Source organism: Sus scrofa, chromosome 2 (assembly GCF_054392235.1).
Source record: "Sus scrofa isolate SSC_HxYL_T2T_F1_AM1 chromosome 2, Sscrofa_HxYL_maternal_Yorkshire_Landrace_v2.0, whole genome shotgun sequence".
Classification (NCBI taxonomy): Eukaryota; Metazoa; Chordata; class Mammalia; order Artiodactyla; family Suidae; genus Sus; species Sus scrofa.
Genome location: NC_139384.1, coordinates 151,277,278 through 151,302,324, shown reverse-complemented (window position 1 = coordinate 151,302,324; position 25,047 = coordinate 151,277,278). Strand labels below are relative to the sequence as shown.

General features: G+C 42.6%; 1 protein-coding gene and 1 long non-coding RNA gene across 9 annotated transcripts in view; both read right to left on the bottom strand.

Moving 5' to 3' along the window:
* Positions 1-25,047, bottom strand: part of CTNNA1 (catenin alpha 1) — a 187,718-nt gene that overhangs the window by 35,377 nt on the left and 127,294 nt on the right. For 5 of the 8 annotated variants that reach the window (XR_014838850.1, XR_014838852.1, XR_014838851.1 and 2 more), the window contains exons 8-9: positions 10,434-10,514; positions 9,141-9,293 (exon numbers count right to left, since the gene is read on the bottom strand). Coding sequence is in view for 4 of the 8 variants with exons in the window: in XM_003123988.7 (XP_003124036.3) it covers positions 9,141-9,293; positions 10,434-10,514 (234 nt within the window). In the remaining 4 variants the exon portion in view is untranslated. Of the gene's footprint in view, positions 1-9,140; positions 9,294-10,433; positions 12,119-24,728; positions 24,896-25,047 lie in introns of those variants that run through there. The other 3 variants (XM_085014742.1, XM_085014741.1, XM_085014740.1) reach the window with 3 other exon arrangements.
* Positions 12,718-24,895, bottom strand: LOC146405771 (uncharacterized). Its single transcript, XR_014838870.1, has 2 exons — positions 23,785-24,895; positions 12,718-15,169 (listed from the first exon to the last, which is right to left on the bottom strand). It is a non-coding gene; the product is annotated as an uncharacterized LOC146405771 (long non-coding RNA).

Sequence of the window (25,047 nt, the reverse complement as noted above, 5' to 3'; positions counted from 1 at the left end):
AAATTTAAAATAATACTGACTAAACACTGCCAAAAAGAGAATTACTAACCTAGAAAGTCAAACTGAAGAAATTATTCAGGAAAGCCAAGACATTTTCATGACATGGAAACCATAAAGGAAATTGAGAGACATGCAAGATAAAGTGAAAAAGTCTACTACTATCTGAAACTGCAAGGATTTCACAAGGAAAAACAGGGAGAATCGGCAGTACTCAAAGAGGTGACAGATGAAATGTTTTCGGCATGGATGAAACATAATTTTCAGATTTGGGGAGACAAACTCTAAAGAGAGTAAAACATAAAGAAATCCATGTCCCATAACACTGAAGTGAAACCTTAGAATAAGACAAGATTTTTAAAACAGCCAGAAAGTAATACAAATTATCTCCAAAGAAAGCTCAGTGAGACTGATTGCCGACTTCTCTACAGCAATAACAGAAGCCAGAGATAGGGCAACAGTATTTTCAAATCACTGAAGGGCATGGTGGGGGATCATCCTAGGACTATATATTCAATAAAATCAGTTTTTCAAGAATTAAGGCAAAATAAATACATTAAGATAAAACAAAACCAAAAACAACGTGAGGGCATTTTTCCTGATGTACCTTTGTAAGAAACTTCTTTAGTAGGGGCAGGAAGGACGCGTCCTGCCCCTACTAAATAAGTTTTTTAGAAAGGTGCATCAGGAAAAAAGGAGGCAGTCTCAGAAAGAAGGTTTAATATGTAAAAAGAAATGGAAAGCAACGAAAATATGGTATCATGTAAAATTTATTCAAAAGTTGAAATAAATGATTAAAGCAGTAACGACAGCATCTAACTTGTGGGGCTAAAAATTAAGAGACCCAAAATACTGGGCAACAATAACATTTACATTAGATAATGACTGAAGTTAAAGTGTTCCAAGATGCTCGGTTGTTTCAGGAGGAAAAGGTAATGATTAACCTCAAACTCTGAGTTAAACATGCATGCTAGGGAGCTCCCCTTGTGGCGCAGTGGAAACCAATCCAACTAGTAACCATGAGGCTGCAGGTTCGACCCCTGGCCTCGCTCAGTGGGTTAAGGACCTGGCATTGCCGTGAGCTGTGGTGTAGGCCGGCAGCTGTAGCTCCAATTGGACCCCTAGCCTGGGATCCTCCATATGCTGCACTCGCAGCTGTTTTTTTTTTTTTTTTTTTTTTTAAAAAAGGGCAAAAAACCCCAAACCAAAAACAAATAAACATGCATGCTAAAATATCCCGAGTTGCTACTAATAAAACACAGAATGTATGATTTCCAAACATGAAGAGAAAGAGAAAAGTAGGAGGCTGGGAGACTCGATCAACCCAAAAGGGAAGGAGAGTGAGAAACAGAGGGCGAGAGATGAGCGAGTTAAGAAGAACAAAGAGAGCACTCTCATGGACACTAGTCGAGTCCTTAACCTGCTCAGCCACAACGGACACTCCGCACTAAACATACGCTCTTCACCAGGTACATTTAAAGCATAAAGAAAGAGAATGGCTGAACACTCCTTTAAAACAGAAAGCAAGCCACACTGGGATGACCAGGAGGACCACTGACTCACAGCCCTCTGTTCCAATACTGTCCCTGGGAGGCCGAAGGCCACACGCTGGGTCAGCCCCACACCGAATCAGGGGCGGCCGGATCTCAAATCAGGGTCAGCAGAATGATGTGAGCTTGCCCTTCTAGAGGGGACTTACAAAGGGGGGACAATCGTGTGGAATCTTCACTACATCTATTGCTAAAATAGCTATCTGCGGACCCTATCTATGAAATCATTCACTGCCCCTTACGTCACACCTGTACGACAGGCTTATTTCCCACGGCAAAAAGGGCATCCTTCCTCCATTCTAAAGACAAGAACTACACAACTGATTGTGTTTCATCCTTTCCTGTGTGCTACCAGGAAGTGAAGTGCCACAACCAAACTCAAGCATGGCAATTACAGTTCATAACTGCGTGTTATTTCTCTCCTAGGTCCTGATTTTCTTCATTTACCTTATTTCATATGTTCTTGTATTAAATGAGTCACACCAAATTTAATGTTAGGACGAGGCCGAATATAAAATTAAGTATCTATAGTAGCAGGATTAGAAAGCATGAATTTACTAAAATATCATAAGCCATTTTAAACGGGCTTGGCTATTTGATATTTTTAAAAACGCTTTCATGTGTAGGTAACTGCCCAGGTGACAGTGTCATCACTTCCATTTACCAGTTATTATACGGACCGCTTGGAAGGTGTCCTGTTTCTATCTAACTCCTGAATAATCAACCAGTAAGGCTAGGAAGAGCCTATCTAAACATTCGTCTATCAGCTCTAGTGGTGGGGAAACTGCGGGGTGGGCATGCTTCTGAAGCAGGGCCAGAGTTAGGCTAAGTGCTTCCTTAATCTTTCTTGCCAACACTCCAAGAGAAAAGAAACCTGATGCTCCTTAAAAACAAGATTCATCCATTGCCTTCACCTGACCATCCCAAAATTTGACTAGGTGGTGAAATTCAGCCAAAAAGGCTTGTTCGGGGTTAAGGTGTTAAAATAATACATGCCAAGACACTGTCTAATGTAACCCCGTGCACCTAAACCTAAAAACTCTTGAAAATGTGAGAAAACCAAGCTCAATTTGCTTAGGAGAAATTCTTCCAGATTCCAAGGTCAGCATTCTCCCCCAAGAACACCTGACTGCTTTCATGCAAATATCCTACAGTTCTAGAAAACTGAAGCTTCATTTAATTTGCTGTTTGCAAGAATTTTAGCCTACAATATTATACAGAGGAAATAAGAAAATATCCAAGATATCACAGGTAGATTGTATACGGTCAGTGTTTAATTCAAATGTTCCTTACAGAAGCTTCTTCAAGGCCACTTTACTGCATATTATCAGCACACCACAGAATAAAAGTTATAATGCAGATCATTCAATTTGCAGTTAAAATACACATTTCAAGCCAATAAAGCCAAAACCCTATGAAGTCCTGGATGATGGGAAACACTGGGGGGAGGGGCATAGCAAGTAATAATCATCCAGCTCAAAGTCATGCCCATCACACTTGCTTTCTGGTTCTTAAAATTCACAAGGCAATGAATGATAGACTGTCTCATTGTAGCAAGTTCATTTTAACAAACAGCTAGGGCTGAGGGGAAAGGATACTAAGTAATAGATAGTTTTTATAGGCAGGATTTCATGAACTGTATTTTTCCTATTTCATTCTTAGTTTGTGAAATTGAAAAAGGATCCAGAAGAGAGTAAAATTAGCAAGGGAATACTGATTGCTCTTTAGCTATTAAGCTACTCACAGTGAAGGAGGTAGGCAAAGAATGAACCAATTAAAAAGGACACATGGGTGTTACGCTATTGACAAAAAGGTTAATATTTCTGACAGAAAATAAATTTTCCACCTCAACACACTAAACTGACAAGCAACATAAAGAAATCATTAACTTGATACAGGAGACAGAGTCAAGAATAAAAGGTGTTATGGTTCCCTGAAGCATGGCCATGCCCTTTCATAACCAGATGAAAAAAAGCCCTCAGTGCTATATATTCCAGAACAGAAGACAAGAGTGACGTGTCCCTCAGCTCCCGCTCCCCTACCCAGCGGCCTTGAGATGCACAACCTCTGGGCACCCTACACATAAGAAAAGGCATTTCAACACCATGTGGGGAGGTGGCAGATCCCATGGACGAGTATAGTGTGGGGAAGTCAGGTCGCAGCCTCACAGACTCTGTTCCTTGCTCTCCCAAGTAAAATCACCAAGTCATTTAGTAAGGGTCTGACAGGCAGCAGGCACCACACAGCCTTCCAAAAACTAGGCCCGCACAGAGGGACTGGAGAAATTTACTTCTGCTCATAAAACCTCAAGAGGCAGCGTGTGGTTTTTACCTTGAAACTGATCTTGTATTTCCATACTGTGACGTACAGAGAAGCTATCCGAAAAGGTTCCCCATCTCTACGTGGACATTATCCCTAACACCACTCAGAAACTATCAATACAGTTGAAGCATCTTTATGTCACACCCCAAATTAAAGCAGAACCTTTTTACACTATTTGATGTGGGGGGGGGGCACAAAACAAAATTAAAGAATTTGTAACTCGCTGAACAGCTAACTATATACAAAGAATTATAGAACCAATAGAATGATTTCTAGTGGCAAGCTGAAAGGTTCTATCCTATGCCGTGTCTTGGACGACACTGTATAAACATCGGATTGGATAAAAGGAGAAAAGACATGCTTATTTTTCAAAAAAGAAAAGAAATGACCTAAGTTTGGAAGGGGCCATCAATAATATGAAGAGGGATGCCAGCAACAGTCCTGACAGGATGGAACACTGGACTGAATCTAGGGAGTTTATCCTGGATGAGTGTCAGAACAGCAGAGAGCCAAACAAGCAGCCGCACCCTCCAGACCAGAAAAGAGAAGATGGAACTGCGCAGCAGCGCCTCTGGAGGCCAAACCCCGGAACTGCCTGACTCTGAGCTCAGTGGGAACCAAAAGCCAGTGGTAGCTCTGGCTGCTCTAATTCTGTCCACCTGCCCCTGGAGTTGAGTAAGGGCTGGCATTTGAGTGGTGAGCATTCGGAGAAGAGGCAGAAGGAAGAGGGCCTCTCAAAGACCTGAGGAAATCATCCAGGCCAGTGCCAAACAACAGAAATACAATGTGAGCCACATGAAGAGGTGAGACTACGAGTTCCCATTGTGGCTCAGTGGTTAACAAATCCAACTAGGAACCATAAGGTTGCAGGTTTGATCCCCGGCCTTGCTCAGTGGGTTAAGGATCCAGTGTTGCTGTGAGCTGTGGTGTAGGTTGCAGACGCAGCTCAGATCCCATGTTGCTGTGGCTGTGGTGTAGGCTGGTGGCTACAGGTCCAATTAGACCCCCGGCCTGGGAACCTCCATATGCCATGGGAGCAGCTCAAGAAAAGGCAAAAAGACAAAAAAAGGGGGGGGGGGGACTAAAAAAATAGTATTTAATCTCAAGACAATACATTTCAACATGTAATCAATACATCTTTTTCCACATGACATCTCTGAAAGCAGGTATGTATTTATAATTATGGCTCCTCTCAATTTACTTGTGTGCAACAGTAAAAGATGGATGGGGAGCTCCAGAGAAGGAGGTTACGGTTCCCATTCCTAAGAGCCCGAGAATCCACCAGTGGAATGTGCTGCCTCTGGAGGGAGGGAGTTTCCCCTACAGATGGAAGTCAAGAAGGGGCTTAGTGTCATGGCGATACATGGACATTAAACAGAGGGGGATTTACACGCCAGAGGGAAAATCTGCTATTCTGTGAGAAAGAACCACTCACTTTGGAGAGGAGAGATGGACTCAATCAGAAAACCTGGCTCCTAAGGGGCAAACCTCCAGGGAAAAGTAGAACTGAGCAATGCAAGGCACACCAGGTGAGACAAGGGGTCAATCGCACAAACAGGATCTAAATGAAACTGCAAGGAACACAAGTTCCTGCTGTGGCTCAGCAAAAAACAAGCCCTGCTAGAATGCAGGTTCAATCCCTGGCCTCGCTCAGTGGGTTAAGGAGCCGGCACTGCTGTGAGCTGTGGAGTAGGTCGCAGATGCAGCTCGGATACCCATCGCTAATGGCTGTGATGTAGGCCAGCGGCTGCAGCTCTGATTCAACCCCGTAGCCTGGGAACTTCCATATGCTGCAGATGCAATCCAAAAAAGAAAACAAAACAAAACAAAAAAACTGCAAGGAAAAGGCCCGGCCCGTCTTACCTCTTCATGTGGTCATGCAGCTGGGGAGCCAGCTACCTGAAAACCATGCACTCCATAAACCTTCAAGATGAGGAGATGATTGATGTACCATTAAAAAAAAAAAAAAAAAAAAGTCTGCTCTTTTTTCCGGATTCCTGGGAGGACACTTCTAAATCCTTGAGAGATTTCAGAACCGACAGAAGTGTCTTTCTTACTCATCATTTACGTGAATGAGGTAACTCCGGCTGAGCCTCTCTGTTTGTGAGGCAGGTAAGGGATGGCTGGGGACAGGCGGGCCACTGTGCCAACACTGTGAGTAGAGGGCTGGGGCTTTCCAGAAAGGTCCAGGGCAGGAAGGGACTCCATCAATCATACCCACACAGTGAAAGCTCAGGGGGTGACAGGCCCTGATTCCGTGGGGAGAGGATGGAAACTGTCCTTGAAACCTTCCCACATTTCGCCCTCTGCGTTCTGCACTTGCATGGTCCTGATTAGCATCCTTCACAGTAGAATGCGGTCTAAGGACGGCACTTGTCCTGAGTTCTAGGAGCTGTTCTATCAAATTACTGAACCTGAAATGGGCCATGGGAACCCTCCAAACCTGTAGCCACTTGACCAGAAGAGCGGGGAGACTGGGGACCCTCAAACCTAGAGTGGGCATTTAAACTGAGGGCACTCTTGGGACAAGGGAAGAATCATGAGACCCCTTGAACTGACAGACAGTTGGGTCAGAAGTACTGGTGAGCTGGGGACCCCCTAACCTGAAGGTGGCATCTGTAGTGAGGGCACTCTTGGTCAGGCATCATGGCCTTTACCTGTGGAGTCTGTGCTAAGCCCAGGTGGCTAGTGGCAGAAATGTACTATGGTATTTTACGAAGATGAACACATCTGGCACAACTCTCTGTGGCTGTAGAATCTGAGCCCTTCCCGTCCTGCTAGAGGCCTATCATCACCAGCCCTACTCAGCTTTCCCACAGAGCTCTTACTACCCCCTAAACCCCCAGGAAAAATGGCAAAGGGCCCCTAAACCCAAAGTTGGCTTGCTGACATTTACTACACCTAAAAGGGGGAACCAATGAAAAGGAAGCTGTCAGGAGACGAAGAAAACAACCACAACAAAGCATTTCACCTCTGCTTAATTCAGTGTTTCTTTACAATACAAAAGTACTAGTGTGGGGAGAAGCAGCCTTGTCATTGAAGAATAAAGTTCTGCCTTGAATCAGGAACTCAAGGCTTCCACAGATTTAAAAATTCATTTCCTTTTCAGGCTCATATGTAATTATGCATCCTAGTATCTGTATTACCATAAATGTAAATTAAAAGTTTGCAGAATGGTACTACAATGGAACTACCTAACTCTAGTTATGCCTAAAGCGATGAAAAGCCGTGTGTCATTTAATACACATATATCCTGTGCGGGGGATGATGGGGGTGGGGGGCCCAGAGAGGGGAGAGAGGGGAGAAAGGAGTCAGACGTGAGCTGGGATAGAAAGCCAAACTCTAAACTCCAAAGGGCCCTTGGTTCATTCAGAAAGAAATGAAAGTATAAGCATGCACAAAGTTCCTGGAGTAAGGACTCCAAAGCCACCTGATCCACCAAGGGCTCCTTACTGGGCACCAGGCGGTCCACCAGGCTTGAGGGGCACAGCCCCCAATGCAGGAGGGATGCAAGTGACTTCTCTAAGGTTCGGTTTCCTTCCCTGAGAAATGTGGAAAGTATACAGTATTTGCATATACATGGTACACAGTAGTGCTAAGCAAGGATCAGTTCTGTTGGATGGAGAGGCTGAGGACTGCACAGCAAGCCAGAACAGCGGCGGTACAGACAAGAGCTGCCCTGTGCGCTTCGGTCCACCACACCCTTTCAGATGCCCGCTCCCGGGCATTATGCTCCCTGTGACTCAGGGCCAGGGGCTGGCAGTGCCCTCGCTTCCTGCCTCCCAGGCATACTCTGATATGTAGGCCCCTCACGGGAGGGAGGGTTCCTCAAGACAAGCTTTGTGTGTCTGAAGATTACATCCTACGCTCATGGGACTACTGTCAACAAAATTCTGCTTAATGAAGACACAAAATGCAAGTCTTCTGACCAAGTACTAGAATTATTAACTTGAACAGCAAACTGACCTACATATTTTGTACAGAATTAATCCAGGCGAGAACAATGATTAATGTTCAAAGAAAACCGGATGTAATATCAGTAACACACTGAATGTGATCACTGATGTTTTCCTAGGAATATTTTTATGGTTCGAACCTGGTCTAATGTCTCTATAAATCCAAATGCACTAGACACACATTTTACATAACAGGCCAATTTTCTATTGTTACATAATTACCACTTACCAAATGGTCTATGGAACATCTCTTCCAAATATTAGCTGTTTTACATTAAGTTTACAAATGCTTATTATGTGTCAAATTTTTGAAATAGAGTAATAATGAATAAATTAAACAGTCATATAATTTTAAGTAATCAAAAGGTAGGACCAACCCTAACTTCCCTGGAAATTAAATAGCAACTCGATCTTCTTGTCACATAACCAACCAACCACTAATACTAATTTCTGCTGTTCAAATATATCTAATTAGTAGCACATTAGGGCTCAGTTTCTTGTATTTTATTTTATTTTTGGCCACACCCATGGCATGGAGAAGGTCCCAGGACAAAGATCAAACCCACACCACAGCTGTAACTAGCCCCCACAGCAGTGACAGTACTGTGTCCTTAACCTCCTGAACCCCAAGGGAACTCCAGTTTCTTCTATTTTAAAACAAAGTGACTGAGCCGGGTCTGTGTCTCAGGCAAAGGATTAAGCACTTGACATGCACCATCTCTTTTAGATTTCAAAACAACCCCTAGATATGGAATAGGTCGCAGAGGCGGCTTGGATCTGGCGTTGCTGTGGCTGTGATGTAAGCCGGCAGCTACAGCTCCTATTGGACCCCTAACCTGGGAACCTCCATATGCTGCGGGTGTGGCCCTATAAAAATAAACAAACGAAACCAACAATCAACGACAAAAAAAATCACTAGATAGGCAACATTTTACAGATAAGAAATGGGTATTCAAAGCTGTTCAGTAATTTGCCAGGATGGAAGCCCAGGCAGTCTGACTCCTAAGCTCCAGCATCTAACCACAACTTTCCATAATGTCTTCTGAATATAAGCATGTCATGACTAATGTTAACACTAAGTGGAGATGTGAAGTTTCCCAGATAGGAATCACCTATATTTATCATGTACATAATTAATATTAACTGACCAAATTGGTAGTTTTGGATAGATGTTAAGTAATACTTAAAGACTTTCATCTTATACATATTATATATTAGATGAGCCCCTAAATTTTTCAGCTGCTTAAATAATGTGATGAAAAATCACCACACTCCACCAAGTAACCCACAGGTAATAAATTGCTAATATACTTACCTCAATTAATTTGTTGGCATGTTCACGGAAAACTTGGGCATATTCTTTAACTTCTTTCTCATTTCCATTCTTTGCAGCTTCAATCAATACTAAAAGTGGAACGTTGGTTTCCAGAAATGAATCTGAAACGTGGTCCATGACAGCTTTGCGGAGCTAATAATTAAATTGTAAAAATGTGATTTTACTTCTACCAAGAAGCTAGATTGCTTTTTTCTCTTGTACTTTAAATCTAATGGAAGCTCCTGACAGTTTGGCTGTACTTATATGAGGCCCCCTCATGTAAGCCACACAGTTATATAATCTGCAACATAGGAAACACAATTGTGCAGTTAATAGCCTACACTACAGTTGCAGCGTTTCAGAGACAGAATCAGTTTTCAAAACAAAATTCTTTTTTCTTGGGAATTACAAAACTAAAGCTTGTATCTTAAAGAAATAATTTTAAAAACTGAACAGAAAAGAGCTCTGGGTTGAACCGGCACAAAGTCCTGAAACAAATACATCAGTAGCTTAATTGGCCAAACAAGATGAGAAGGGAGGAAAAAAGCACTTTCTGGCTTCTCTGAAGGGGGTTGGGCACATTATGAATCTTAATACTGAAGGTTATCTTTCTATCTGTTTGGGACACTACTTTACCAAAGGAAAATGAATAGATACGTTTCAGCTTAAATTTTGTTTTATATCAGATATGAATGATAAAAATGTTCTCTGGAGATTATTTATATTATTTGTATTATCATTGCAACTTTTTAAAATCTTAAAACATTGTTTTACAAATTCAACTCACTTTTTCTAGGGGTTCAATTTGAATCCAAAATGTGAATAGGATTATTTAACATTAAATGAAGAGAGAGACCTGTGTTTACTAACTTGGAAAACTGAGGGCCCCAAATTCCTCTATACCTACCATATTTGTACTGGAAACACATCTCCACCAAAGATCAAAATCAGAATCTGTCTCCACTGCATGTAAGTTAACATCGTAAGATTCTGCAGTGTATTTTCGCAGGTACCCAAGTCATTTTAAACTGATTTTTTCACCTAAACATCCTTTTTACAGTAGAGCTAATTTCTTCAGTTGATTCCAGTGGGACTGTATTATCCTAGGTCCCCAAGAGACTTTATTAGCTACTTAGAAGATTATTCGCAACAAAACACAGATAGGCAGTGTCCTATGAAAATTCATCCTAAACCTCAATAAAGCATGTGGGTCCAGGACTTGTTGGGATTTTTAAAAGACAACAAAATTGAGACGTTAGGAAAACAATCAGCACCTTCTTTCGGCCAGCTTACCTGCCTGCGCAGGTCTCTAGTCTTCTTGGTCATTTTATCTATTGCAGAATTGAGGGCATCACTTCTTTCTTTACGTCCAGCCTAGAAAACAAGGAAAGAGACACACATTTTACTAATTTCCATGGAAAGGTAATGAAAGCCAATAGCTATGCTCAAATCAACACTGAAATCTTTTTGTCCCAAGTTGTGAAATACATGTAGGTCGCAAAGTACCACATGGCTCAGTTCATGAAACTCTCACCTAAAACTCTTCGGCTCCACATTATCTCAGGATGGAAACTGAGAGAGTTGTGTCAAAATAAAATAAGCCAATTGTCAAGATTTTTGCTTAAAGTTCTGCTTGAAAAATTAAATTTCTATTTTAATTAAAGGTTCAGCACACAACAGCTTTATTAATGAACCAGCTCTCCTTGAAGTGCATGCAAGAACAGATTATACCCAAATTTTATGAACTCTGAGATATGTAGCATATCAAAATGTGAAAGATGGAGTTTCCACTGTGGCTTGGCAGGTTTAGGACCCGAAGAGCTTCCATGAGGGTGTGGGTTCAATCCCTCGCCTCATTCAGTGGGTTAAGGATTTGATGTTGTCGTAAGCTGCGGGGTAGGTCACAGATGCAGCTCAGACCTGATGTTGCCATGGCTGTGGCATAGGCCTCAGTTTTAGCCCCAATTTGACCCCTAGTTTGGGAACTTCCATATGCTGCAGTGCAGCCATAAAAAGGAAAAAAAAGAATGTGAAAGACAGCAGTTAGTACTAAAATAATGTGAAACAACACTTTTAAAAACTAAGATGTAGCATGATGGATTGGAATTAATAATGTACATTATACAGCTCAAATAGGAGTGCTTTGTAAGATTACTTTAGCCATATTAAAAGTCTAGACTGGAGTTGCCACTGTGGCTCAGTGGGTTAAGTACCCAATATTGTCTCTGTGAGGATGCAGGTTCAATCCCTGGCCTTACTCAGTGGGTTAAGGATCTGGCGATGCCACAAGCTGCAGCAAAGGTCACAGATGCTGCTCAGATGCGGTGCTGCTGTAGTTGCGGTACAGTACACATACCTGCAGCTCCGATTCAACCCCTGGCCCAGGAACTTCCATATGCCGCAGGTATGGCCATAAAAACAAAAAAAAAAAAGTCTAGACTATCTTAATGCAATTATAATGAATCAAAAAGAACATATCGGCTACTCTGAGAGAAGTATGTACATCAGCATTTCTTCAGAAGTAAGGGAGTTGAGTGGACATTGGTCTGCAGCGTATTCTAAGCACAATCAAGACAGACGGTAGTTGAAAGAAAAGGGACAAAGATAGGTACACCGAGTAGGGCTGGGAGCCATGTGCTTATCAACACCTAGGTAAGACACCAGCTAGCTTAAAGTATGAAAGTTTTTCCTTACCAAATGCCAAGTGGCTCTTTCAGTAAAACATGTACTAATTAGAGAAGAGATACAAATGGACATAGGAATTTAACCCAGTGTTCCTCTCTACCCACAGGTACCCTCGAGACATTCTGGTACAGACATGCCAGCAGCACATAACTCAGCAAAGCAGAGGAACAGCCAGGGACGGGGAGATGTGGTTCTATGCTCCCAAGTGTTCCCATCTGGAACTCAATTTCTCCCTTATCTCCCATCTGTGAAATGGGGACAATGACATCTGTCCTTCTGCCTCCATCTCAGGACTGTGAGGAGAAAAGAGAAGGGGATATTGAGAGATATAGGTTATTTAGCAGAAGACAGAAAGGAGACAAAAGGGACTTTAAACTGGTGAGCTGAAATATAAGCAATACAGAAAGACAAATACCCTATGATATCACTTATCTGTAGAATCTAAAATATGGCACAAGTGAACCCATCTACAAAACAGAAACACTCAAAGACATGGAGAAGAGGCTTGTGGCTGCCAAGGGTGGGGGGAGTGGGATGGACGGGAAGTCTGGGATAGGCAGGTGCAAACTATGGCTCTTAGAACGGATAAGCAATGAGGTCCTACTGTATAGCATAAGAGACTACATCCAATCTCTTGGGACAGAACGTGATAGAATCTAATATGAGAAAAAGAATGTATATATATATATATATATATATATGTATGACTGGGTCACTTATCTGTAAAGCAGGAATTGGTACAAAGCTGTAAATCAACTATACTTTAAAAAATTTAGAAAATAAAAATTAAAAATAAGCACTTAATATGGTCATTATCAAATCTGGTTAGGGTCACATCCCTTTTCTCCCAAATGCACTGCCAATAAGATGAAGTAATCCCCTAATATTAATGTTTGTTTTTTTAAAAAAAAAAGAGTTTCAACAAAACTTGAGAAAGTACGAGAACTTCTACCTGAAGGAAGAAAATGCGATTTATTCGTGGCCATTAGGAAAAAAGTAGACAAGTATATTTAGTTACTGACAATCTCAAAGATCAAAATACCAGGATCTAAAGCAAAAATTGAATTAAAAAAAAAAATCAGGAGTTCCCGTTGTGGTTCAGCAGAAACTAATCTGGCTAGCATCCATGAGGACACAGGTTCAATCCTTGACCTCATGCAGTGGGTTAAGGATCCAGCATTGCTGTGAACTGTGGTGTATGTCGCAGACATAGCTCGGATCCTGTGGTGTTGGCCAGCAGCTACAGCTCCAAATGGATCCCTAGCCTGGGAACCTCTATATGTCATGGGCGTGGCCCTAAAAAGACAATCAAACTGAGCTCATTGTTAATGCATAAAGCAGGAAAGTCTCAGCCCATTTTGTAGACACTCAAGCACTCACTTCTAAGTAAATCTAGTAAAATTTGTCATTGTTCCTAGCCACTTTTTTTTTTTGTTTTTCTAATAAATCACTTATTCCAGAAAATATGTGTTATCTGTTCAATGACCTCATAAGAGCCAATTTACTTAGAATGCCCAGAAGTGTCCTCAATTTGGGTAGAAGGACTTACTTAGAAAGTTGTATAAAGTTAGTAGATACATGTATATGAATGAAGTTAGAACACATCCTCACGCCACCTACAAAAATAAACTCAAAATGGCTTAAAGACTTAAATATAAGACAAGACACCTTAAAACTCCTAGAAGAGAGCAGAGGCAAAACATGCTGACATAAACCACAAAAATGTTTTCTTAGGTCAGCTTCCCAAGGCAATTTTTAAGTTACACTAAAACCTTCTTTTTAAAATTGAAGTATAGTGGAGACCACCTTTTAAGGCAAAGCATCCCTTAAAAAAAAAGTCAAAGAAACAAAAGCAAAAATAAACAAAGGGACCTAGTTAAATTTTGCTCTTGCACCACAAAAGAAACCATTAAAAAAAAACAAAACAAAACAAAAAAAACCTCAAAAGGAAAAGCCAACCTATGGACTGGGAGAAAATATTTGCAAATGATACAACTGACAAGAGCTTAATTTCCAAAATATACAAATAGCACACAGAATTCAACAAGAAAAAAAAACAAACGATCCAGTCAAAATGTAGGCAGAAGACCTAGAGAGACATTTCTCCAAAGAGGACATACAGATGGCCAAAAAGCATACAAAAAACAGCTGGACATCTCTAATTATTAAAGAAATGCAAATCAAAACTACAACTGCACTTCACAAAGGTCAGAATGGCCATCATTAAAAAGTCTACAAATAACAAATGCTGGAGAGGGTATGGAGAAAAGGGCATTGTTGGTGAATGTAAGCTGGTGCAGCCACTACAGAGAACAGTATGGAGGTTCCCCAAAAAACTAAAAATAGAGTTGCCATGTAGTCTGGCACATTCCCAGACAAAACTGTAATTCAAAAAGATACGGGCACCCATTTGTTCTTAGCAGCACTATTTACCACAGTCAAAACATGGAAACAGCCTCAACGTCTGTAGACAGGTGAATCGATAAAGAAGATGTGGTACACATACACAATAGAATACTACTGAGTCCTAAAAAAGAACACAATAATGCCATGTGGAGCAACACAGATGGACCTAGAGGTTACCATACTAAGTGAGGTAAGACAGAAAGAGAAAGACAAATATCATATGCTATCACTTACATATTGAACTTAAAATCCAACACAAATCAACATTATCCAGGAAAAGAGTGAACTCACAGAAGAGACTTGTGGTTGACAAGGAGGTGGGGGGGGATTGGGAGTTTGAGACAAGCAGGGGTAAAATGTTATATATAGGATGGATAAACACAAGGTCCTACTCTATTACACGGGCTACTACATTAAAGACACTGTGATAAACCATAACAGAAAAGAATATGAAAAGTATATGTATACATAACTGAGTCATTCTGCTGTACAGCAGAAAGTACACAACATTGTAAATCAACTATACTTCATTAAAAAAAATAAGCAAATCCTTAAACTTGACTTCTAGGGAATTACATTCACACAGCAAAATTCACTTCAAGATGCAATACGCAACATGAATCTGTTAATTCTGTTTTTTTCAAACTGCCCTAAAAATTGTCTTTCTTGTTACTCTAGGAAATAGAGGCTTGTGCCTCATTAATCAGGAGGGGGCAGTTCAGAAGCAGCTTTTAGGTTACAATAAAAACTTTTTAAAAAAATTATAGTTGAGACCACCTTTTAAATCAAAGCATCCCTAAACAAACAAACAAACAAACAAAAAAACCCAGCAAGTTTATAGTTCCAATCATTTAAAATAAAACAGGGACTGGAGTTCCCGTTGTGGCCCAGTGGGTTAAGAACTCAACATGACGTCCATGAGGACATGGGTTTGATCTCTGGCCTCACCCAGTGGGTTAAGGACCTGAGGTTGCTGAAAGCTGCAGTGTAGGTCACAGATGCAGCTCGGATCTGGTGTTGATGTGGCTGTGGCATAGACCTCAGCTGCAGCTAGGATTCGACCCCTAGCCTATTAAAATTGCTAAAATATAAATACATATGTATTTATGTATGTATTTATATTTGTGTGTGTGTGTGTATATGGGATTAGTACACACACACATATTATAAACTTCATAATTAGTTTGATGAGAGTGGAAAGTTTGTTCATCTGTAAAACAAGATCTAACTTCTATTTGAGATTAAAGCTGTAGGATTTTTTTTAATTTCTATTTTTGGCTAGGTCAAAGTAAAGGTGCCCAATGAATCTTTAAAATAAGTGACTCTTGGCTCTCGCCTAATTAAGAGACTATTTCACTAAGCAGAGAGACCACCTAGGCTCCCTCGATTTTGACATGTATGTCCCTGCTAAGCACTGATGAAATGGCTTTCAAAGAAAAGGATAATGCATGTTTGCAGTTTCAATGTAAAGCTTCTCATCAAGCAACTATCAACTAAACTGGGGAGAGGCAACACAGTTCTGGCTGAGACAGTGAAAGGGCCTTCAAAACCCATCTTTAAGAGAAGCATCAAGAAGCCACTCCACCTTCGTCCTGCAGGGACAGATGTCTATTTATTTGGACACTCTTTACTGAGCGCCTACTCTGCATCCATGGGCTACCTACTCTGTAGCCACAGTTCTTCTCCCAGAGGGTTTCTAATCTGAGATAAAATAATTCAGAGCAACACCTTGTATTATAACTATATCGATATTGCATAGGAAGGTCTTTTTTGTTTGTTTTTGTTTGTTTGTTTGTTTCTTTAGGGCCACACCCACGGCACATGGAGGTTCCCAGGCTAGGGGTCTAATCAGAGCTATAGCTGCCGGCCTACGCCAGAGCCACAGCCATACCAGATCCGAGCCGCATCTGCAACCTACACTGCAGCTCACAGCAACGCCTGATCCTTAACCCACTGAGCGAGGCCAGGGATCGAACCTGAAACCTCAAGGTTCCTAGTCGGATTTGTTTCTGCTGAGCCACGACAGCAACTCCCTACTGTATAGGGAGCAACGACAGCTGAGAGAGGTTCAGAAGGACAGCACAGTGGTCACAGTAGTAAGCAAAAGTTATACAGGAAGCTACAAAGAAGTATGACACTGATTTTTTTTTTCATTATTATTTTTTAAAATAAATTTTATTGGAGTATATTGACTAAGAAAGTTGTGTTAGTCTCAGGTGTACAGCAAAGTAAATCAGTTATACATATACATACATCTGTTCTTTTTCAGATTCTTTTCCTATATTAGCTTACGACACGGTATTGAGCAATTACCCTGTGCTATACAGTAGGTCCTTGTTTCCTATTTTATACATAGTAGTGTGCATATGAAAATGATCTTTTTTTAAGTCTTAAGAACTATAATTTCCTGGAGAATTTCACCCATTTTGGTGGTGACCTCTAAAAGAACAAATGTCTTTTTTTTTTTTTTTCTATCTTTTTTCTTTTTGTCTTTTTAGAGCCGCACCCGTGGTATATGAAAGTTCCCAGGCTAGGGGTCGAATCAGTGCTCTAGCTGGCGGCCTGCACCACAGCCACAGCTACTCAGGATCCGAGCCACGCTTTCAACCTACAGCACAGCTCACAGGAATGACAGATCCTTAACCCGCTGAGCTGGGCCAGGGATCGAACCTCTGTCTTCATGGATACCAGTCAGAGATTCGTTTCCGATAAGCCATTATAGGAACTCCCAAGTATCTTTTTTTTTCTTCCACCTAACTGTCTCCTGCCTCAGAGGAAGCATTCTCCTAAAACAAAGCCACAACTCCCAAAAGCCCATACCTTTGCTACAAATGACACCAGGTCTCAGCCCTGTGGCCAGTGCCCACGTCTACCAATTCCCTGCCATTCCCCGCTGCCCCTGACGCCGTTCCCACCCTCCCAGGTGGAAGAGGACGAACCATGTCATTGGCATTGTTGGGGGCATCTCGGGGCACATTTTAATCCCTAGAAATCATGTGACGATGGCTCTTAGGTAAGCCTTAAAAAGACTACTCAACCTGAAAGCCACAGCACAAAATAAGTACAACACTTCCAGGGAAAAATGCAAAGTGAAAACTTTCACAATACTTCCAAGGGGGGAAAGGGCTCTAATTGGAAGGCCCCACGTGGTCTCCTCTGCCAGAGCGCTTCCTTCCCTTCTAATTCTGCACACTCTCCCTGCTGGAGCCCAGCCATTCCCAGCCACTCCATTACTTCAAAGACTATGGTCGCTCTGCTATTTTCCATGCTCTACTCCATCCATACACTTTTAAATTCTTCAGACATGCCAAGCTCTCTCCCACCTACCTAGAATATACTCCCCCCCCCTTCTAAGTCCTATCCATCCTTTAGACAAGGTATCACACTTCCTTTAAGAAGTTTCCTCTGGCCACCCTCAACTCTAAGTCAAGTTAGGCTGAACCACCACAGCACCTCATGCTTCCCCTCACAGCCATTCTCCAACCATAACCTGGGGTACCTGCTGACATGAAGGAAAAAGAGAGAAAGAGCAAAACTAGTAACCTAATAGAAACATATTTTTTAAAACATGTAGGGGAGTTCCCATCGTGGCGCAGTGGTTAATGAATCTGACTAGGAACCATGAGGTTGTAGGTTCGATCTGGCCTCGCTCAGTGGGTTAAGGATCCGGCGTTGCCATGAACTGTGGTGTAGCTGGCAGACTCGGCTCGGATCTTGTGTTGCTGTGGCTCTGGTGTAGGCTGACGGCTACAGCTCCGATTAGACCCCTAGCCTGGGAAGTCCATATGCCGTGGGAGCGGCCCTAAAAAAGGCAAAAAGACAAAAAACAAAAAAAACCCCACCATGTAGGACTGTAGTTCCGCTGTGGCACAGCAGGTTAAAGATCTGGCGTTGTCACTGCAGTGACTCGGGTTGCTGCTGAGATGTGGGTCTGACCCCCTAGCCCTGGGCTAAGGATCCCATGTTGCTGCAGCTGTGGCTTGAACTTGATCCCTGGCCCAGGAATTTTCACATGCCAGGGGCCCCCACTTCCCCCAAAAAAGTCATAGGATTTACTGAGGTATCAATGTGGCAAATCATCAGTCCCCTGCTTTCTTGTTATCAGTGAAAATATGTTTTTCAAATAACCTCAAACACTACTTTCCACCTTTACTTTAATCCAGAGTAAGACTGGAGAGAGTAGCAGAGGAAGGTAAAATCCAACGTTTCAACCCTGAAACATTTAAGGACTATTTAAAAGGAAACGGGAAGTTCTGATTAATTTAATAAGAAGGTCTAATTCGATACAATGCCTCTATCTGCCATCAGAAAATTAAAACTTAAAGACTAAGAACCTTGACATCCCACAAAACCCACGTTAGAATGTGCATCTGAAGCTGCTTTCCCCCAAAGACAATGAGAGAGAGAAAAGAACGAAGCAGCACTGTCACCTCCGGGTACAAAAGGGGAAAGATGAGCGTCTTTACTCAGAACAGAGAGGCCTTCAGCTAAAGCCAGGGCTAAGGTGCTGCTGGAAGGCTTCAGAGAAGAACGGGGGCTCCAACGTGAAAGAGAATCTCAAGAAAAATGTTTGAAAACCAAGGGAAACGAGCAGCTCTTCAAGGGTCAGCCCACGTCTTTAAAGGAAGGACTCGAAGGCCTGCCGTGGGCTGGGCAACACACATGTAGTGGACAACACGAGAAGCAGCTTGGTTCTGGTTGTGCTACCCGACCCACGCGTGGCTGACGGGCGCTGCCTAAACTGAAGCTGGGACAAGAGGCAGGGGAAACCTCAGGCAAAGACTGAACAGCTCAATATTAGAAGAGAAAGGAAACACCGACCAACACTCCGACTCCTTTCAAAGACACCCTCTTTCTCCTTAAAGATGCAAAGGAAGACATTTCTAATTTGCTTCATGTTACCTACTTCAGCCAAAAAATCTAAAAACCGGGTAGGACACTCTAATGTTTTATCTATCACCCCACTTTCTCCCTGCCCCCCCCCAAGCAGAAGCTCAGATATGAGCCTTACTGATTGGCTGCGGTATTTTCTCAGATGACAGCCAGCCTTGCTTACTACCTTTAGATTTTTCTCGGCTCCATGCTGCATTACCCCTGAAAATTTGCATATCCATTCTAATAAGCTTAGGTATTTTCAGCTCTGGCACACATGCTAGAACATGGCATTCAAGGTATTCCAACCACAGCTAACAATCCACCATGGCGTAACTATGCCACAGTCCAGTTACAAGGCTGCTATAGCACAGAACTATTATTAAATGAGCCACAATGAATAGATCACACTTTTCCACCAAATCTGGAGATCAGAAACTACTCCTTTCTCTTCCTGGGGAAAACAACAAAACTCAAGGTGGAGAAAAGTCAGAGAACCAACGCTAAGAACGTCCTGGCACAAACTGAAGCATGTAGCTGAGATATTCAAATCTCTTTTTCAGACACCAAGTTTCTTCCTTCACAGTAGCTCTACTGCTGACATGCTGCTATAAGCCATTCCTATGAAGAAGTGGTCTTGGAGTTCCCGTCGTGGCGCAGCAGAAACAAATCCGACTAGGAACCATGAGGTTGTAGGTTCAACCCCTGGCCTCGCTCAGTGGGTTAAGGATCCAGTGTTGCCGTGAGCTGTGGTGTAGGTCACAGACTTGACTCGGATCTGACGTTGCTGTGGCTGTGGTGTGGGTCAGCGGCTACAGATCCGATTCAATCCCTAGCCTGGGAACCTCCATATGCCGCAGGTATTGCCCTAAAAAGGGGGGGGGGGGTTCTGTTCTCCTTGGGCTGAATTTTTGTTACTGGTTTTCTTTGTACTGATGACATCACAGGGTGGGTTTTGCGGCTTGCCATAAGCACATGTTACCACCCCCTCTATCCCCCAGCACACTAGGAGGCTTCTGAGCGAATGACAATTCCAAGCTTCAGCAATCAGGACTGCTAGCATCTAGTCAATATACATGCAAATGCATCCTTTTAATCTAGCCAACTGGGTCAAAGAGCTCAGAAAAATTGAAAGAGATTTTTCAAGTAAATATGAATGGGTATCTTAACTCTTAATCCTGTGCCAATGGCTTTGTTACAGCCTGCGGCGATCTGTGTAGGCAGGAGGAAAGATAGCTAAATAGAAGGCTACTCGAGACGTAGAAAGGGAGAAGCAGGAAGGAACAAACCCAAACTTGGCCAAACTTGGCTGCATTTCAGAGTAAAAAATGAAGCCCACCATGCACCTGAACATGACGATGAGGCAAGAATAAGAAAAGAACTTAGCAACAATGTACATTTCAACCAGTCTACGCTTTAAGACTTCAAGACAGTTCTGTTTGGTTTTGTTTGGCTTGATGTCTACAGTAGGTGAAATAAAAGATCTTTGTGGTTTAAATGTATCTCTGTCCAGGGAGGTGCCTTTGTGACTCACTGGATTCCGAACCCAACTAGCTTCAGTTGGCGGGTTAAGGATCCTGCGTTGCCATGAGGGGTGGTGTAGGTGGCACATGCAGCTTGGCTGGCTGTGGCTGTGGGGTAGGCTGGGAGCTACAGCTCCAATTTGACCCCTAGACTAGGAACTTCCATGTGTTGCAAGTACAGCTCTAAAAAGCCGGAAAAAAAAAAAAAGGATCTCTGCCTTAAACTTAAGTAAGATTTTCCCTTACTTAAGATGCATTACCCAAGGGTGATTTTCTAGCCCTGGGCAGAGAATATGATGCTACTACAACAGAATCCACTATCACACAATCCTAGTTCTGCCACCTCGCAAGAGCAGCAACTGCCAAAAAGTATATGCCTGCAAAACTCGAAGGAGAAATCCCCAAACTTTATAGGTTGTAGCATCAAAAGAAACATAACTCACCATCTCTAGTGGAACCGTGGCTCCTTTCTACTACTGCTTCCTCAGTCATGTTTACTAAAGACAATGAAAGGACTTCTAAAAATCAAACCCAATGGAGGGTAAGAACAGGAACAAGGATCCAGTCAAAAATGGGGCTGCTGCTGGCCTCATGTGGACGATCTACTTCTTAAAAGGCTTTTGAAAGGAAAGATTCCCAGCAACACAGACACTTAATTACACTTAACAGTGGTCCCCTGTGACCTCACCAAGACTCTAAGAATCTGGAATTCTAAATGCTGTCCATCTTCTGCCTCTACCTGGGACAATCAACTACTCTTTAGCTAATCGGGAACACGACAGATTGGAAAAGGCAGCAATCCTTACATACTCTATCTGCCTCTGTCAGATAGGTTCTGTTTCTCGGTAAGATAACAGGCTAATGTTTAGTAGTTTTTAAAGAGCAAATGAAAAATGTAAAAGAACAGGCAATCTTTCCCTCCAAATACATACATGTTTGAAAGCAGTGAACAGCCATAGGATTGATCACAGTCTTCTCCCACCCTCTTTCCCCTCCTGCCTCCAAAAAGGGCTAGGGCTAAGTCCAAGTACGTAGTCTGCCAACCAAGAACCCCAAAGCGTCTTAGGAGGGATACATCAGACACACAGAATCCAGGATGTCAACCCTAAAAGGAGCTAACGCTTTTGATAAACACGCAGGAGATCCTCCAGAGAGTGAGGAGAGAACTGGCAGCACTGACGTTTTTCTCCAGAGCGCCTCTGCCTGTACAACACCTCTGGGTGTTGGGGTATTAAAATCTGGGGAGGTGGGCATGACTAAAGAAACATTTGACTTTTTTAGCATAAGACAAAAAGTCAAGCTCCCTCTCTACCACAAAAGAATAGAAGCTTTCATGGATATACCCATACATCGGCTTCTCTAAGTGGGGAAGTATTTCTCTCTAATTAGTAATATATATTAAAAGCACACTTTCACTAGAGTAATGCAGATAGCTATAACACCTAAACCCTGCCATGTGACTCGCTTAATTTGTTTAAAACCATTTACAGAGAGAACAGACGGCTTAGATCTTACTTCTCCTTCGCCTTGTCCTGAAGAACCAGAGCAGTGAAAACTGAAACAGACGATGTGGAGAGCACTTCCAGAGGTTGTACTGCCACTTTAATTAAGTCAAAGCCATATGCATGCAGAATAAAGCTGCTGTAAAATGAAACCAAGAAAAGGCTAAATGCAGGAAGAATATGGCTTCCTTTTTAGTCCTTTTAGCTAAAGATAAAAGATTTCTTTAAATGATACAGAATTCCATCCATGGCAACTGTATGATGCTCCACCAATTTTAAGACACACAGCAGGCCTTCCTTGATTCCACAGCCTAACCCTTTGGAACCCAAAGAGAGGGCAAGACGGCTGGTGACCAGACGGACAGTGCTCTCTGGGTACTGATCACTGCCCACTTCTTCAGATACATCAAAAAATAATTACCCTTGACGTACTGCTGCTTTTGTGCGTAATTTTCCTTGCCCACAAATCTGTCATAATAGTACTGGGATAATTTAAGGATTTTCCATTTGTTAGTATATAAGAAATAGGCCAAGCAGACTAGAGAGCAGCAAGGAATCAAGAGTCTAACAGGAAGGAAATGCTTTTCCTTCTAAATTCTCACATACAACTCATTCCTAATCATAGTTGCTCTAATCCAATTGATTCTAATGCTTTTCTCCACACGGATCTAAAGAGGTTACTTAAGGGAAGAATTTTTAATCCACCTCCTCCCGCCTTGCAAAGGTTTTTTCATCAGAGGGTGGCTAACTTGAGGAAGAGCATTTAGAGGATCCCAAGGGCTTCTTTTCCTTTTCGAAAAATTTAAAGTGACCCCCCCTGACCAGAGTCCCCTGTTGGAAGTTTTGGGAGAGAGTTCCTAGAGAAGAGTCACCCTGAAGCCTGGGGTCACAGACCCTGCAAGGCTCTGACTAAACCTCCTCCACAGAAAAATGCACAAGGAGCACGTACCACGTGCTCTTTAGATTCCACCAGACCTAGGAATAGTCCTGTTGTCTCTTCTGCCCCTTGACACATGCCAGGCATCTTCCTCAATAAAATACTTAAGACTTCTAATCCCATCTTGGACTCTGCTTCTCAGAGGAGCCAAACTACACACGTGCAGTTGCCGCCCTTTCCGCAGAGGCCTGAGGAAGGCACCTTGGAGTCTTCCGGCCCTCACTCTGGTCCGCACTCCCACGCGGAAACCACATCCCTCGCGGACAATGACGTCTCAGACTTGCCTGTTGGGACAGAGGCCCTGGAAGCCGAGAGGCTGATGATCTGGTTTCACAGACACCATGGGCACTTCTCAGGCTTCTGCCTTCAGGTCTAAGACCTGCTGAGGACAAGTGCCAGTGGTCGGGGAGAAGTGGCATGGGAGGCCAAATCAGTAAGGTCAGGTGTGTAGAAGGCCTTACCTTTGTCAGGCCTGAATGAAAACACGACCCTGACTCACACTAGAAATATTTTCTTTCCTTATCTTTACAGCTGTACCTGTGGCACAGGGAAGTTCCCAGGTTAGGGGTCAAATCGGACCTATAGCTGCCGGCCTACGCCACAGCCATAGCCACGCCAGATCCGAACTGCATCTGTGACCCACACCACAATTTGCAGCAATGCCAGATCCTTAATGCACTGAGTGAGGCCAGGGATGGAACTCGCATACTCACTTATACTCTGTTGGGTTCTTAACTCACTGAGCCAAAATGGGAACTCCCATAAATATTTCTAATGTTTATACCATAAACATGGAGGTGTATATTCATAATCGAACTCTGTAAAGTGATACCATTCAACAGGGGGAAGATGGTATATGGTCAAGTAAGAACAGCCAAAGCGAAAATTCTATTCCAAAACTTGAGTGACTTTTTATATTCCCAAGAGCGATTACAACAACAGTGACTCTGAGACTCAAAGTCAGTTCTTAAGTGTGCCAGGAGGCGCTATTAAGTGTGCAAATGCTCTATTGTTTGAAGGCCACAATGCCTCAAGCCCAGCATCAGTTGAGCCTTTTAGCTGAAGAGTAGGTGAAATTCTGAGTAAATACAAGGGATCGTGTCAGAAGCCGGCCATGCTATATCACTTGTGCTGAAGCCTTTCTGTTCACTGCCAATACTTAGGGCATGCAATGTTAAATGACTCTCTATCCTCTTCTCCTACAAAGACATCCAAGGATCCAATCAGCAATATTTCTCAGTTGACACTGTGATCACACTACTATAAAACAGGACAGAGAAGGAGGTTTTCTCCTTAATTAGCTTTCTCCTGAAATTCTCAAAGGGCATAATACCCAAACACTTTGTTTTCCAACATGTTTTCCCCTTTATTCTTGGTTTATGATGTTCAACTCTTAATGACAAAGAAGTCAAGCCCACTTAAGCTGGTTTACCAACACATCTGAAGCAAATCACAGTCATACTTCTATTCTAACCAAGCATGGCAACAAGGTGATTGAACAGCTTTCCAAAACTACCAGAGCAGCAGGCACTTGCACAGGCTGCTGTGAGATCAGCACTTCATAAATCGTGCAGGCTCCCGGCCATTTAGATGATCTCTCTATGCAGAATCGGCAGTCTAACACTGGCTCTCCCAAGCATTAAAAAATCATCACTCTGCTAACCCAACTCACTGTTCAGACGGGTCTTCTTGAATGCAGCCTTTATTACAACCTCACTGCTGCCTCCTACACTGAAGGAATACCATGTTTTTAAGTCAGGAGTTCTTCTTTCTCGCTTTATTATAATCAGGGGGTCTTGCAGCGACCCCGACGCTGTTACAAAGCACAGTGCTTTATAACAGTAAAGCTTCTGGAAAACCCAAACAAAAGACACGTCACCCGGTGACGTCAGCCTATATACAGTTCTGTGTGGTCGCAGCACATAAGCAAATCCATTCTTGTGCCGTTTCTCGGAAAAGCTTTTCAGTAAATGCACTCATGC